This window comes from Sorghum bicolor, chromosome 3 (assembly GCF_000003195.3).
Source record: "Sorghum bicolor cultivar BTx623 chromosome 3, Sorghum_bicolor_NCBIv3, whole genome shotgun sequence".
NCBI lineage: Eukaryota > Viridiplantae > Streptophyta > Magnoliopsida > Poales > Poaceae > Sorghum > Sorghum bicolor.
Window position 1 is genome coordinate 61,149,194 of NC_012872.2, and position 17,118 is coordinate 61,166,311.

Sequence of the window (17,118 nt, forward strand, 5' to 3'; positions counted from 1 at the left end):
AGGCCATAGGCCTCGTTTAGTTCCGAAAACTGAAAAGTTTTCGGAACTGTAGCACTTTCGTTTGTTTGTGGTAATATTATCCAATCATATACTAACTAGGGTCAAAAGATTCATCTCGTGATTTACAGTTAAACTGTGTGATTAGTTTTTGTTTTCATCTATATTTAATGCTTCATGTATGTGCCGCAAGATTCGATGTGACAGGGAATCTTGAAAACTTTTTGGATTTCGGGGTGAACTAAACAAGGCCATAGTTGTTGGGTTCAACCGTCGCGTTCAATCATTTCTGAGGAACTTGTGGGAAAAGAAAGAAACAATAATGACAGAGAGAGGAAAGTGATGTGTGGAAGAGCAACTGTGACTTGTCTGGGCTCACAACTTGTGTGGAAGAGCTTGATGCCTCTAGCCTCTTGGCTCCACGATCGTGCTGTGCGCATGTGCCAGAGGAGCTACTCGATCGAAAGCAGTTTTTTTTTCTCTACATATTGACCATTGTTTATCTACACCGTTCTCCCACACGCCATAGATATCTTCCTTTAAAAAAAATGTTCGTATATGCTCCGGTATAAAAGTTTGACTATATAACCTCCTACAAATATTATATTACAGTTTGTTCTAAGTCAAATACCATAAGTTTGTCAATAAAAATGTTACCATCTGCCGTATCAAAAAGATAAAAATGATCATAATATTACTATCTTTATAAATTTAGATATACATGATTATTTAACTTAAGACAACTTAAAAATACTTATAATTTATGATGTAAATAGTATAATGTATTAAGATACAGTGAGATCAACAGCTAGTGGGCGAAGTTAATAATGGGTTCTCACTTGAAGCAAACTCTTTGGTAGCTCGAAAAGCCTTTCCTAAACTTTATTTATTTGGCTGATAAGCCATGACAGAAAGTACTGTTAATTGATTTGTTGTGAGAGAAAAACATTGTTGAATGGCTGACAGATTTGACTGATAAGCTCAAGCAAATGTTGGGGTAAAGTGCAATCATTTCTAAGAAATGGCCCCTAGGCGAGAAAAAGGGGGGAATAATGGTACAGAAAAGAGTGTGTGTGTGTGCGCGCGTGGAAGGGCAACTTGAAGTTTAACATAATACCGAACAATAATTAAAATAGCGATCTTATGTGCTTTTTCTTCCAAAAGAAGAAAATTCTTTAGATCTAATCATGGGACACACAAAAGCCACCTCCGAAGGGGCATCCAAATCCTATCTTCAACAGTGGCCCGAACCACTTGGTTCCTAGCATCTGTTAGATAATATATGCTAGACATACTGATGATCAATAAAAACAAAGTAACTAAAAATTTAACAGTGCTATACTTTGAGTTTGAGGTGGGATCGTACTCACTGTATCGGCGGCGCTTTCCACTAGTTGATATAGTGGTTAGCTGATGTAAAAGCCTTTTTGCTTGAGTTTACCTGTCGAATTTGTCAGTGGGTATTTTCAACTATGACTTTTTAAACAAGTGAAGTTGTTCATGCTCGATAAAATAGAGAGGTAGTTGTACAATGAAAGTTATATAATTGTTCCATCCGCCTTATGTCAAATACCATAACATGAGAAAATAATTATACAACAATAGTCATTCAAAGATGCACTCCCCCTAAAAACCTGATCATCCATCACCCGCGCATGTTCTCTATGGTGCATGTTCTTAGCCTGCGCTCTCATGTTACTTGTACGTGCAAGAGCTATGGAATGCGAACCAGAAAGTAGTGACAATAGAGAAAAGATAGTTTTGGCCCTTCTTATATCATTGAGATAAGAATACCAATGGACGAGGAGAGGGACGAACCTGGACGCCATCAGCAACCCAACGTATTATTAGTAACGACTGCCATGAAGGATTTGACAAGGTTTATCAGACACGCCATCAATTAGCCTAAGCGACAAACCTAACTTCTCCTCTCGGCTCGAGTACATGTGTGTGTATGTGACATGTCTTTCGTCTCAACCTCTCAACTTGTGCATATAGTCACATATTTAAGTTAAGTTAACATTAGTCAAAATCCTATCGGTTATTAAATCTTTACTGTACCTAGCATTTAACATGAGTTTTATGATTTCTTTGATGTTAATTAAATAAAATTAGTTCAAGTCCAACTAAAATCCAACCGTTCACCGGGACTTCGGATGCCCGCTTAGCTCATGTTCTTCTCCCTCTCTATATATGCCTGCTTGAGCATCTCCAAGAGCTTGGCTAAAATGAATAGCTAAATTCTAATGTTTAGCCATTTTGTAAAATAGATAACTTCTTAAAAAGAAGAGGTTTACAACAGCTTTGCTATCAAATAGCTAGTGTCAGTGGTTGGCTATATATGACCAGCGAAAATCAAGGGATAACAAACTTTCTATTTTACAAAACCAAATAGCACATCTGTTGGAGCCTATTTTTCTACTATAAAAGTTCTAAAAGGCCTCCATAACAAGAATAGCAAAGCTATTGAAGTTGCTCAATTATTTTTGATGGAAACGAGAGTACATATGTCAATTATTTTTTAATCTATATTTAATGTTTTATGCATATGTCCAAATATTTGATGTAATGAGATGAAAAGTTTTGGGTCAAAACTAAACATGTCGGAAAGGTTAGCACAAGTTGGTTACAAGAATTGGAAACGAACGTACAGGGGAAACTTTCCTCGCTGAGAAAAGGTGAATTCTCAAGGCTATCTATCCAGAAACACATATCAGAATCACAACTTGATGCCCCCACGTACATCATTCGTCCGCTAGCTTTTCTTAATGCTTTTCCTCCCGTGGAGTACATGTACATCGGATCCTGAGGCAGAGGGGCCGCGTTGCGTTGCGTCATGCAGTACGAGCATGCGTGCGTGCTCATCGGCAACGGCAAAGAGAGGCCGGCCACCAAATCACAGATACGTATAGGAGTACTCCAATATTCCTGCCTATCCGCGTTGAGAAGAGACGTGCCCCTCGCTTGGATGGATAAGTCCTTTGCTCCCAACTTGATTATTTAGGTCTTATCTATACTATAATGGATCAATTAGAATTATACTAGGTCTCCTAAGTAAAACTTCCCCACCGAGAGCCTTCAACCATTGTGCACCCAGTAAAATATACACAATAAATTGTCTGTGTTAAAATCAAAGGCTATAAAATAATTGCTCACAGGCGTCGACTCAATCTGATGGTCACGATGGCTTCCAGGTTTCAACGCGACCTCGCTCCCAGGCTTCAACGCGGTTGCCCGCGTCCCTCGACGTGCGGCCTCCGCCTCCCCAAACGTGACGGGCAGGGTTCGATCCCTGCTAACACGGAAAAAAATAAAAAAAAATAGCGTAGCAGCATGCACGGGAGGAGGCGCGCCCGCCGTTCCCGGCGGTGAGGTGGCACAGGATCGACGGAGGAACTAGGGTTGCGGCCGAGGACTTGGCTCCAGCGGAGCTTCGGTGGCTGCGCAGGTCGACGACAGACCCCGGCGGGGCGGAAGCGGCGGCGGCGCAGGCACGGTCACGGCGACCCGGCCGGCGGCGGAGGAAGGCGAGGCGGACACATTGGTGGGATTGGTCGTGGATCCGAGCAACCCCTGCACCGGAATTGCCATCTACGTGCATCCCGGAATTGCCATCTACGTGCATCCCAGCAGGGGAAGGTGAAGGTGGACTGGTCCAAATCGCCGTTCGTCGTCTCCTACCGAGGGTACACCGCCGACGCCTGTGTCCCCACCGGCGGCGACGTCGGCACCCCGCTGTCGTGCCTCGCTGGGACGGACCGGTGGATGAACCGCCAGCTCGACGCCGCCGAGTGGGGCACCGTCGCGTGGGCCAAGAAGAACTACATGCACTACAACTACTGCGACGATGGGTGGAGGTTCCCGCAGGGATTCCCCGCCGAGTGCTCCCGAAACTGATCTGCTATTATTGTTCTTGCTTCCTGTTCCTTGATTCGTGTTTGTTCTTGAACAGGATAGCTCAGATGTTGCCTTCCCATGTACATTTTGGCACCCCAACGGAGCTTCGGTGGCTGCGCAGGTCGACGACAGACCCCGGCGGGGTGGTAGCCGCGGCGGCGCAGGCACGGTCATGGCGACCCGGCCGGCGGCGGAGGAAGGCGAGGCGGACACATTGGTGGGATTGGTCGCGGATCCGCGCAACCCCTGCACCAGAATTGCCATCTACGTGCATCCCAGCCGCCGTGCGCAACTCGACCACACCAAGTCCGGCGCCCAGCACGCGATCCACGGTCTCCTCTTCATCAGCAGCGGCAACAAGGCCAGCAACGCCTGGATTGAGGGGAGAGATAATGAAAACAAAAGGATATTTAGATTTTTTGTTTTAATTTCTGAATCCATTTCTGAACCCAAGTGGCACCGGCAGCCAGCACTCCTGCTTCCTGCGTAGTGCATGCTCTGCCTCTTGTCCTCGACTTCAAGTTCATTCTAAAAGGTACATGATAAACCAAGCAATTGTTTCAGAAGTCTAAACCTGTTCCTGTATTTGTTGCTATTGGCTATGAATGCTAGAAATAACTGAAGATTATCAAGACATTGCATTGTTTTCCTTAGATTTACTTCTGAATAGCCTGACATGCACTGAATGCAAGACAGGTATCCCTGCTCTTTGCTCCAATCCTTTTTTGGTTGTGGTCTAATAATTAATTTTGACTGCAGGTAGAGACTTAGGAATTACAAGTGAAAATCAAGACAGGTATATCTACATCTATTTTGACTGCGGGTAGACTTAGGAATTACAAGTGAAAATCAAGACATATATATCTACATCTATCATTTGGTAAGCTTTATTTTTTCTAAAAAGTATGGCACATGCTTCAACATCGGTTAATCTAATTTAATTTGGGATAAGCAGCGCTCACTACATTATGTATTAGAATTTGTCACAATCTTACAATATACTTGCTGGGAAAGATTATGGAATTTTCAGGATTAAGGTTCTTAAGTAAGAACTTTTACTTTTAGATAAGATCAAATGTGAAAATCTGCAGTATACAGCTACTGTCAAATGCTTATATTTGTTAATAATTTATTGTTCTGTAGCACTCTTCTTTTTGCTGATCACACCCTACATACTGCATTGAGCCTAGGAAAACTGCATGTCGAGAAAAAGGCTTATTTTACTTTTCATTGAATATGTCATCTCCAAATTATTTTACTTTTCATTGAATCAGTGCTTGTAATCCAATTGTGGCACACCGCCATTGAAGTGAAGCAGATTAAGATGAGTTTAGGATTCATCAGCGACTACTACAATATGTTTTTGGGGCTGCTTGCCTCTCTACTGGGTTTCAGGCATGCCATCTTAAGGTTGTCTCCTTTTAATAATGACTCTTTCATTTAAATTGTCTTTTGATTTATGTGATATGCTCATATATAGTTACTACTCTGTAGTTGTTGCCTACTGATAGTCTGATACAAGATTAATCTTTCACGTGCTTAGATGTTACTTCCAGTGACATGGAGGATTGGGCATATATTCGAATTGATGCTTAGCTTTGGGGATGTTGTTGCTATGTGGCCTGCTTGCAGGAAAAGGTATCCCAAATCTTAGTTGGATATGATGTTGTGCTCGGATTTTACATTCAGCTTTGCACTGTCAATTCTATGGCTTCACTCCAAGATTTAACTATTTGTTCATTTGTCATGGCTTTGCAAGTACAGATCAAATTAGATGAAGACTAACTTGAATTGGTTGACGAAAGTAGTTGCAAGGCTTCTATTTCCATAGAGTACATTGGAGCAGGAAATGACATGAAGATTAATATTACAAGGATGCAACACACCTGAGCAAGGGGCACCGGCACTTGTAACTCAGACATCCACATAAGATTCATTCATTTTCCCTCCTTATGGTGGGAGCCAGAAAGATGAGAGGAGAGAGGGGCTAGCAGAAGCAGAGCAAGAAGGGATTTACACTATAGTACCTCATAAACACATAGAGTAAAATAAGTTTATTAACTCATTCATGTTTGTGTTGCATTGTGCCCTTTTCCCGGTGCCTGCTGGACCAAGTGGGACGTGTGTATCATGGAGATTGGAGGCCACAGAGAAAGTGTAAGGTTATATGGGGCATGGCACAATCCATGACTAAAATTTTGTTCTTATCTCGAAACAATTTATGGATCACTGTAGTAATACTATTGATCAAGTATAATAGATTGATTAAGATGTACCATAATTTTTTAAATTCATAATGATAGATTGTTTGATAAACTATTATTTAATGTGTATCACCCTAGATGTCAACGTAGCGTTAGCACGAACACTATACTAGTTTAGTTCCTTCGCTAATTTTTTCCTCTATCATATTGAACCTTTGAACACATGTATGAAACATAAAATGTAGATAAAAATAAAAACTAATTACACAATTTATCTGTAAATCGTGAGACAAATCTTTTTAGTCTAATTAGTTTATGATTAGACATTAATTGCCAAATAAAACAAAATATTATAGTAATTAAATTCAAAATCTTTTCGGAACTAAACAAGACCTTAATTTTATCCTCCCTCTTTCGTGGTGATCCTTGGATTTCACGCGTCAGAGAAGAATAAGGGGTGCTTGATTGAAGGTGTTAAAGTTTAACAGTACTGTAACATCTTTATTTTATTTGACAATTTTTATCCAATCATAAGCTAATTAGATTTAAAAGATTTGTCTCGTAAATTATTTTCTAACTGTATTTTTAGTCGTAAATAATTCATATTTAGTACTCTATATATGTGTATAAATAAATATTTGATGTGATGAAAGTTAAAGTTTAACTACCGAAACCAAACCGGGCCTAAAAGATTTACCGATGGATCGAGGCATCGAGCGCGCCGCGTTCGCCTTTAGCCGTTGCTCCGGCATGCCGTGTCGTAAAAGGTGCCGGTTACTTGTTGTGTTGAACTGAGACATGCAGCCCGCCTTGTTTACTTTCCAAAAATTTTATAAAATTTTTTAAGATTTTTTTATTATATTAAATCTTATGATACATACATAAAATATTAAATAAAAATAAAAATTAATTAATTGTACAGTTTATTATTTATATTTTATGAGATAAATCTTTTAAAACTACTTAATTTATAATTAGACAATATTTATAAATACAAATAAAAATACTACAGTATCTATTTTGTAAAAAATATTATAACTAAACAAGGTATGCGATGCAGAGTGCTCGATGGCAAGCAGATCTGAATCGGATCAAACGCCCGCACGCGGGCACCGAAAGGAGGTCAGCCCGCGATGCGATGCCAGCGCTCCCTGGCTTATCTCGGGCCACCAGGCAGCAGGCACACAGACAGGCCCGCCGGCCTCCACTGTCCAATTGGCTCACCACACAGCAGGCAGCCGAGGCTCCGCGACACGCCGACCACCGGCTGCGCCCTGCGCCCATGCGGGAGAGAACTTTCTACTACTATTATCTGAAATTGAAATTGTGAAAGGAATATCACGTAGGAGTACTGTTTACTCCCTCAATATCTTAACAAAAAAAAACGTTTTGCACAAGGTTTAAATCAAACATTGGGACGGATAACTTTTAAGTTGTTGAGGTTAAAAATATAAAAACCATATAAATAGATTTGTCTTAATTTTTTTTTATATAAAAATACACATATACCACTTTTAATAAATAATTTTATAAAAATAATAAATCAAAATTAGACTTTAAAGATCGTCTTAATGTTCTAAACGACTTTTTTTATAAGTATGGAGAAGTATACATGAATAAAATCCAACTTGGTTTTAAAGAAAAAGTTATCTGAAATTGTGGAGCAACGAGCGCATATCCATGTCACTTCAATCGTGTGACCCGTTCTACTATCCAGATGGAACCCCTGGGCGGGAGCTGGTCCATTCTGCAGGCTTCAGCTCTACGCATTGTTTAGACCAGTTTTAATAAAGTTTTATTAGAGTTTTATAGACATAAAATACGTTGATGTGGCACCGTATTAATGAAAAAAGATGATAAAAGTTCTATGAGAATAGAAAGAGTTTTATGAGGATAAAACTCTTTTACTCTGTTTTCTAGAATATATGTGTTGAAAACTGGATCATGAACCCCACTAAGAATGACCTTGCATGGTAGCTTCACCTCACAGTCTACATGCATGACATTCCATTCTTAATTGTACGCGACTTCCTGGAAGGGTTTGTTCTTTAATTGTTGCCTATGATTTTTCACTTTTTCACATTTTATTTACTTATAAAGTATTTTGTCTTTAAAAAATCAAGGGCTATGATTTACCAGAAATATTACCTCCTATATAAGTTAAGAGGTGTATCATAGCAAAGCCCTTATTTTTATTATGAGAAGTATTACTTTATTCATGTATGAAGGTGGTCTATTTATTGTATATCATGCCCTTTATTTTTTTATGGAAATTTTATTGGATATCTTGCACAACATTTTTTTACTTCTTTATGGTAATATTATTGGATAAATAAATTGACTATTAATTATTATTTTCTGGTGATGTACAATCTTCTAATTAAATCGACGTCTAATTAAATTATAATTTGAATGATATGTTCAAACAGTTTGCTTGCTGAGATTTATTTTAAATCTCAACTCTCTATCTTTTCATGTGCTTGATCAAATGCTTTGTTTGAAGGGATGCGATTATCGACACATCTTCATTGTTTCATGCACATTAAGAGATAATAATAAATATTTTAGCATTCCTTAATAAACTTATTTTATGTGTCATAGTGCCCCTTGGTGTTTTAATAATAACATCTGAGGTGGAGCTTACTTAATTATAGTTTTATTCTTGTTGTTTCTTTGTTATACGTTGTGTAGGCTTTTTTTTTTGTTAGCCGAAATTTATACTCTCATATAAGAGAAGGGATGTTAGTAACGTCTTTGTGACACCTACCCCCTGCTTTGGCATAACGGAGTATTCATCGCTCATACAAAGAACGCGATTCATCTTCACATCTTGCAGGTCACGTACCAGTAAAATAGAATAACCTTTAATTTCGGCACTTGAGACGCCCATCAACTGCTCAGTCACAACGATTAGCAGATTACCAAGAACCATCGCTTCCATGGCCCTGGTGACCACACTTTACTTGCATCACGCCATCACCACGCTAGCCACACTTTACTTGCATTGAACACCACGCTAAACACCGTAGTCTAAAAAAACCAGACATAACCATGGAAGTGGTATATACATCGAAAGGTACCAGAGGCCGGAATTGTTACTCATCCCGTCATTGTTCCATTCTAGCGGGTATTTGATTTAACCGAATCAAACTGCGATCAGTTCTCCGTCTCATTTGTTCCCATCCACGTATATACTCCCTTCATATCTCAAATAGCTGACGTTTTGGGCAACAACTTAAATTTTCCAAAGCTTGACGTTGTGAACCGAAGTACTCCGTCTCTTCCGATGCTGCCCCTAGAGTGATTCCGTCTCTTAAGCTGCCACCGCATTGAAGCCGCGCATGCCATCCTAGGCCCACGCCCACATTGATTGCCCTCCGCACGCGCGCGTCCTTCTTCTCCTATCACCCAAAAAAGCGGGCTGGCCACAGATGACTGAGAGCGCACGACGCCGGGCACAACGGAAAAAAAGCGAGCTGGCTGGCAGAAACGCGAGCAGCAAGAAAAATACACGGCAACAAAGCAGCAAGAAAAATACGCAGCAACTAACGCGCCCTCATGCCATGCAAAATGTGCAGCTAGAGGGACTTCAACTCTGCCTGCTTGCCTTAGACCACTCAGGACAAACAATCAATCTAGGAAAGTTTCTTGATTCTACGATACCCGAAGGGCTATTTAATAAAAGCAAAGTTGAAAAATTACCTCTTAATTAATCACTTTTTGGTTATCATAATTACTGTCTAAACATCAGCTATTTTGAAGTATGGAGAGAGTATATTCGTACTGTGAAACACTCTCACTCTTGTGACTACATAAATTTTTTGGTGTTGGTGTGTTAATTTTTATAAGTGACATCTTTGTACTATTCTATTTTTCTTAGTGTACTAGACATGAAGATCTGTTGATAATTTTGGTATTATCTTTTGATGATGAGTTGATGATCTTTATTAATAATCTGTTAGTTGTTGGTCTACTGTTGATTTTGTGAGAAGTTTACATAGGTATGTGGAACCCCTGCACGGATTAATTCCCTGAGGAAGGGGGGATGGGTGTGAAATGATCTTCGATGGAAGTATTTCTATTTCTATATGTTTTCTGTGAAATTAAACTGATTGTTATGAAATTTTTTCATGATTCCTATAAAAATTCTTGTGTTCAAAACAGGCCGTACAATTGATATAAATCTAGACGACTCGACTACTACTTTGGGCTGATGAGAAGGCCATTTGCATCTGTGCTGGCCCAGTTATACGTTTTTGCGCATGCAGTCTAGTGCTGGATGGGCCAAGCCCCATTCGACTGCCTGTCTTTCTATTCACTATTATTTTCTTATCTTTTTTTTCAGAAAAAAACGAAATTTATTCTATCCTCCACGAACTAAAGAATCGAAATTTATTCTGTCCTCCACGAATTATGCATTCAGTCAAACATAAAAAATACAATAAGTCAAACATCTAGACTTTTTTTTTCTTTTTGCGGATTACACATTATAAACATAGATGCTCACAATATGTATGTGCACTCATTCCATGTATGTGCACTCATTCCTACAAAGATATTTATATAAATTATATCCCTGTAAAACAGTTTCTAGGTGATTATTATAAAAAATGAAATAGTTCAAAATACGTCAAGTCAGAGCACATTTGATCTCGCTTCCGTATAGTCTCCTGTCCTGTTTCAGTGTAGTACTCAGGCCAGTCTCAATGGGGTTTTACCATGATGTCATGTACATTTATTAGAGTACCATGTTAGCAAAACTGTACTTTTTGCATGAAACAAAGAGGAGAGAGAAGGAAGGAGGTGAAACTCCGCGGGCGTTGTTTCCCACGCGGTGAAACGGGATGAAATCCCCACTGAGGACTAAATTGTTTCACCATCTTGCATGTGATCCAATCATTTTACAGTAATTAAATGTTTTGCCCAGCCTAGAAAACTTCAAAATAAAACTCATACATTGTGGAGGTTGTTTCATCGTTCGTTTCAGACTCAAGTCCACACAAAATACGTTCGGTACGTGGCAACAAAGGAAGCGGACGTATGTTGCGCCGATGAAACAGTGGACGGCTCGACTTTTGAGACTGTGCTATAAATAGCCCGAGCGGTGTATATGACTCCGGTGTAGAGCAAACGCCGAAACGGACAAGTCGCTCGTATTTCAGCAGTATGACACTGGCAACATTGGGTCTATTCTTCCAAAAAGTATTCATTTCTCTAAAAATTTTAGCTATTTGACTGCATCTGTTTGCCTTAGAATGTCGAATCCATGAATCTGCACAGCGTTTGTGTACTGCTGTAAAGTGCAGGGTTTTCTGAACCGATCCAATGCTCGCAATCTTGCCAGTGTTGAAGACAGAGTGGATGCTGTAATACTTCCTTGTGTATACTTGTAGTACATCTCCAAAAGCACCGGCCGCGGAGTTTCAGTTTGTCCTTTCAAGAGCCGGAAGTCGAAGTCCCAAGTTTAGCAGGAGAGGGAGGAGACCTGCTATTTTTGGCGAAACCCCCACTTTTAAGCTTCACCGCAGCCTTACCAGTGAATCACCAGAGAGCGCGCAGTGGTGAACCCAGCCATCCGTCCAATCCAAGCGCCACCAAGTCCCGAGCGAGCCCAAGCGCAGCAGCAGCCAGCAGCACTGGGCGGCGGGCGACCCCGGGAAACCAGCTGAGCTGAGCAAGCAGCATCCCGTCCGGCCGGGTTTGAGTTCGTTTCGTTCAAAACAGGCGGGCTATTTGTCTCGGCGCCCACAGGGAATCCCGATGCCGCGCGGAGGCTGAAACGCATGCATATGCATGCCAGCCCGCGCCTCCCACCCGGCGCTTGCCACCTTGCGCCCGCCCGGTTGGCCGCGCCTGCGCGCCCCCGGCCTCGGCCTCGCCCCGACGGGGGGGCGTTGGCGTTGCCTCCTCCCCCACCTGCACCCCATTTCAGAGCCCGCTCGCCACTTGTCACCGCGCGCGCCCCGCCTCCGCGTCTCCGCCCGCCCGCCCCATCCGGCTATAAAAGCCTCGCCCGCCCCAACCCTAGACGCCGTCGTCGTCGCCGCCGCCGCCGCCACTGCCGCTGCCGCTACCTCCTCGCTCACCGGCATGGCCGGCATCAACAAGCGCCGCACCTCGCCGGCCTCCACCTCCTCTTCCTCCGGCGGCGACGTCTTGCCGCAGCGGGTCACCCGGAAGCGTAGGTCCGTCCGCCGCGGGGCCCGGACCGCCGCCCGGAGGCCGTCGTCGGCGCCTCGACCTGTGAGTGCCTCGGAATTCACGGCCCTCCTGCTGCTGTTGCGGTTTATATGCGCGATGGTGGGCCGTCGTGGTTGCGTAGGTGCGGTGGGCTGGAGGCCCAGGGGGGGGAGGCGACTGGCGATCCCCCTCGTCCCTTGTTGCCGGATTTTTCAAATTTTCGTGCGGGGTTTGGGACTCTGGTCCGTACGATCGCTGATTGATCAGTGGATCGTTGTTTACTAGCAGTTGCTTGCAGGTTTAGTCTGGATTCCACGATCAATTTGGGCGATCTAGTGTATTGGTCATTGGTGTGTGTTTGATTACCATGGTATAGGCGTGATCAATTGGACACGTAAGTTGTAGATACTGGCATAACGGTAGGTTGAGGAATTGAAGTGGGCTGCGGAGGGGCATAATTTTGGTTGCTTATTTGTTGATTTTATAGTAGTGATGATACCTCACCCTAGTGTGGTTTGGTAAATGTGCAATCACCCAGGTTTTCGGGTCAATTGGACTTTGAATTTGCAGTTCGTCATCGATCGTGTGCATCACAGGTGGCACAATGTTACAAGTTGTCACCATGTAGGCCTTGTATTGCCATTTCAGGGCGATAACTGAGTAATTTCAGGAGCATAATTTGGGAGCTAGTGTGTAATGTGTGATTGTTTTGGTCTTCCCAATGGCGGCTGTTGTTGGCAGGATGAGTGTAACATTTTTTTTTTTAAAAAAAACAGAGTGTAACATTATTGTTTGAGTTGTAAGTGTGCATATGTGTGTTCTCAGTTCTCACGAGTGTGCTGCAGCCCATAATTGGTTGGAATTGGCTGTACCAGCGTGAATTAGTGACAACAACACTTACACTAACTTGCCAGGAACTCCAAAAGTGACCGTACTTTTTGTACCATACTACCTGTATCATACAAGTTAACTGATATATATGTCATGGACCAGTATTATGATGGGCTGCATTTGGCCTGGCCACCATCTGGTACTGAGGAGGGCTCATTGAGCTTGGTGTTCTTGGCCCTCAGTGGTCATGGAACCTTCCATTTAAGCAAAAGACAGTAGGTCTACTGATAGAACACGCTACTTCTCCATGTTATTACATATAAAAAAAATTCATAGTGTGAGGTCTCTTTCATAGAAGATGGGAGTTTTCTGCTGTGTTTTTGAAAAGGATCAGAAGATGTGGGAGCTCTGTGCAAATTAGTAGAAATTATGTTTTTGGCAGTACCATTTCTATTACTGCTGATGAGTGACACAAGTATCAGTGTATTTTGGCATGAACAGTAGAAATCAGTAGAATGATTGTCTGCTTTATAATCATGTGGACAAGTTATTAATCTTATTATATATGCTAGAAGGCAAAATAGTGAAAAAGGTTGCAAATACAGATAGAGTATTGCAAATAGGCTTCCTTCCAATGTGAAAGCTGTTGGTTTTTTGGCCTTCTTTCAGAGTAGTTCATAAAATTATACATGTGCCATATGCCTGGTCTCTGAATGCATTTATCTTCTGATGCAGATAAATGAACTGGACTTGAATACAGCTGCTCTTGATCCGGATGTAAGGTTATGCAGAAAACTAGAGTAATTATTACTTTTTAGAAAACAAAGAGTTATCAGAATATAGTCCGTTCTTCTGGGTTAAGAGATTCTGCAATGTTTGTGTAGCATTATGCTACAGGATTGAGAGTTCTTCTTCAGAAGGAGCTCCGAAATAGCGATGTAAGCCAGCTTGGGAGAATTGTTCTCCCAAAGGTCAGTTACCAATGCAATTAAAATTTTATTTTCAAAAGTTCCTCTCCAAAACATTTGATGCCTGTTAAGGTTGAATGGATTGGATGGTTGGTGGTGTTGTGTTGTGTGTTTGTCCTTTTGTATTTCTCCTTTATTAACACAAAGACCGGCAGTTATCCTGCCAGATTCTCTTCAAAAAATAATGTGGGATGGATTCTGCAGAAGGAGGCGGAGTCTTACCTCCCTATTCTGATGGCAAAGGATGGAAAGAGTTTATGTATGCATGACTTGCTAAATGCACAACTTTGGACCTTCAAGTATAGGTGCGAGCTTGTGAATTATTTGGCTTTAATGCTTGTTAGATTGAGTACACCGAATCATTATATTTGCTAAACTTAGGGAGAATACAATGTTATGCTGCCAAGAAGATTAAAGAACAATTCTGTGGATATTAGATTAATTAAAAAAAGCAACACACATTAATCATTTTCATGCTTTATTGTTAATGTTATCTTATCTTGAGTTAAATAATATCAAAATTGAGTAAGATATCATGAAGATGCAAACTGTAGACAAGATTGTGGCCTTCTTCTCTGATAGTGTGCCCTCAGTAACAAGAAACAGTTAATTTGATCAGATTAGGTCAGTTTTTCACTTAGAGGAGAAATCGTTAGAACTAAATTCTATCGATATGGATCCCTTTTACCATTTATGAGTAATGAAGTTTTATTTTAATGTGGTTCTTCATGTGAATAAGAAATTCAATATTCTGCATTATTTTTTAGTAAGGCCTTGTTTATCCATTAGAGTGACAGATTCCATAATGTCTAATGCAGATATTGGTTCAACAACAAAAGCAGGATGTATGTGCTTGAAAATACTGGTGAGTAATTTTCACTTTCGTAAGGCGTGTTTTGATTTGAAATTGCCAAACTGAAACAATATCTTTTGTTATCAACAGTTAATAAAATTATATTCATGTTTAGTGTACAAAAGTTGTATTTGTTAGATTCATGCTTCAAAATGCTTTTGATATGATGCTAATTTTGCAGCATTATTGCCAACATATTGTATCCTAAAAGAACTGAAATGCCAAAACCTTCACCAAAATACATCTTACATTAATGGACAGAGAGCAGTATTTTAGGCCAGTTCTCTTATGTTTTCTGCAACTTTTTAAACATTTCAGGAGATTATGTAAAAGCTCATGACCTTCAGCAAGGAGACTTCATTGTGATATACAAAGACGACGAGAACAACCGCTTTGTACTCACTCAGTTTTCCTCATTAGCATTTAACAAAGTTGCACATTTTTTTTTTCATGCTGCCTGTAGGTGCTTATTACAATGTGCTGTGTATTTGATGAAGGTCATAGGAGCAAAGAAGGCAGGAGATGAACAGACTGCCACTGTGCCCCAAGTCCATGAGCATATACACATCTCTGCCGCACTGCCAGCTCCACAAGCGTTCCATGACTATGCAGGCCCCGTTGCGGCAGAAGCTGATATGCTCGCGATCGTGCCACAAGCTGATGAGATATTCGACGGCATACTGAACTCCCTGCCAGAAATACCAGTAGCGAACGTCAGGTACTCCGACTTCTTCGACCCGTTCGGTGACTCCATGGACATGGCAAATCCCCTGAGCTCCAATAACCCCTCGGTCAACCTGGCCACACATTTCCATGACGAGAAGATCGGGAGCTGTTCGTTCCCCTACCCAAAATCCGGGCCTCTGATGTGAGATCCAGGCAGAAAAGCAATCTGCTGGGTCAAACCATCCATTCCCCCCTGCATGGAACTCAGAGATCCCCTCCTTGACGCCATTGCTGTACATCCAAATAATTGGCGTCCTCATTTTGTATGTTTACTAGTATATGATTGGGTAACCGTGTTGTTTATGTGTAAAAGGGTAACTCTGCAAAACTGAACTGAACATTTTACATCAGATGCAACGCTGCGACGAGGCTCTGGTGTTTCTCGCACCTCGTGAATGTGCAGGTACAATGGTAGTACATAAACGAAAGAACATCCTGTGCATTGCCTTCTTGGTATGGATGTATGGTATGAGAGTGGTTGGGGAGGCTCATCTGAAGTGGCCAATGGGCGCGACAGATGCCAACACTTGAGCCCACTTGACCCTTGTTGCGTTTCAGTTTCAGCAACTCATCTCCACGACGACGACGGTTACGGGACTGGTGTTAGTTCATTGGCTTGAAACACTTCTCCGATGTGATACGCCAGGTCAGGTTTGTTCGAAAGCTTAATGGATTGATCCGGTTTCCCTTATTTAGATTCAGATTTTATATAGGCGAACCCTTTTTTTTTTTCTGTTTCAGCAACTTCTCTCGGTTGCATGCGTACGTCACACTCCAGCTGGAGCTTGTTTATTGGCTTGCTACAACACTTCTCTAACAGGCCAGCTTACATTTTCTTTGAAAGTTGAATGAACGTGCAGATAGATATCGATTGTTCGGTTTACAAGCCTTTGTGCACAGCGGTTTACTAAAGCATAGATGCACCAACTAACTGCATGCATGCACCGCACAGCTGTTAAGCGGCCTGTTGGCGGAACTGCTCTTAGCACTCCATGAATATCATCTGGTGCGTGTGCTACTTTCCCCAATTGCATGAAATGTTATACCGGCTGGTTAGCCACTACTACAGAATTCATTTCTAGGGGCGGCTAGGAACCCTCTGTAAGGGCGGCTGACCCAGCCGCCCCTCCGGCCTCGCACTTACAAATAAAACATTTGTAAGGCTATATATATATATATATATATATATATATATATATATATATATATATATATATATATATATATATATATATATATATATATATATATATATATATATATATATATATATATATATATATATATATATATATATATATATATATATATATATATATATATATATATATATATATAAGAGTGAGAGTGTGTGTCTCTCTCTCTCACTGAGGAATTGTGTATGTGAATCAGAGTCTAACTCTATACTTACATCCGCCTATACAACTTTAAACCTCACGATATAGGCAATTATGAAGATACA

The 17,118-nt window shown here is 41.2% G+C and overlaps 1 protein-coding gene, 1 long non-coding RNA gene and 1 pseudogene across 2 annotated transcripts; 2 read left to right on the forward strand and 1 right to left on the reverse strand.

Annotated features, from left to right (window-relative positions):
* On the forward strand, window positions 3,160-6,172 carry LOC110433953. Its single transcript, XR_002451411.1, has 5 exons — window positions 3,160-4,429; window positions 4,654-4,774; window positions 5,169-5,304; window positions 5,438-5,532; window positions 5,659-6,172. It is a non-coding gene; the product is annotated as an uncharacterized LOC110433953 (long non-coding RNA).
* Window positions 11,752-16,107, forward strand: LOC8059176 (B3 domain-containing protein LFL1). The gene is made up of 7 exons (XM_021457189.1): window positions 11,752-12,341; window positions 13,845-13,886; window positions 13,994-14,080; window positions 14,282-14,382; window positions 14,896-14,942; window positions 15,249-15,325; window positions 15,428-16,107. The coding sequence occupies exons 1-7, from the start codon at window positions 11,892-11,894 to the stop codon at window positions 15,800-15,802; spliced, it is 1,179 nt and encodes a 392-aa protein (XP_021312864.1). The 5' UTR covers window positions 11,752-11,891; the 3' UTR covers window positions 15,803-16,107.
* LOC110433952 lies at window positions 12,372-13,302 on the reverse strand (annotated as a pseudogene).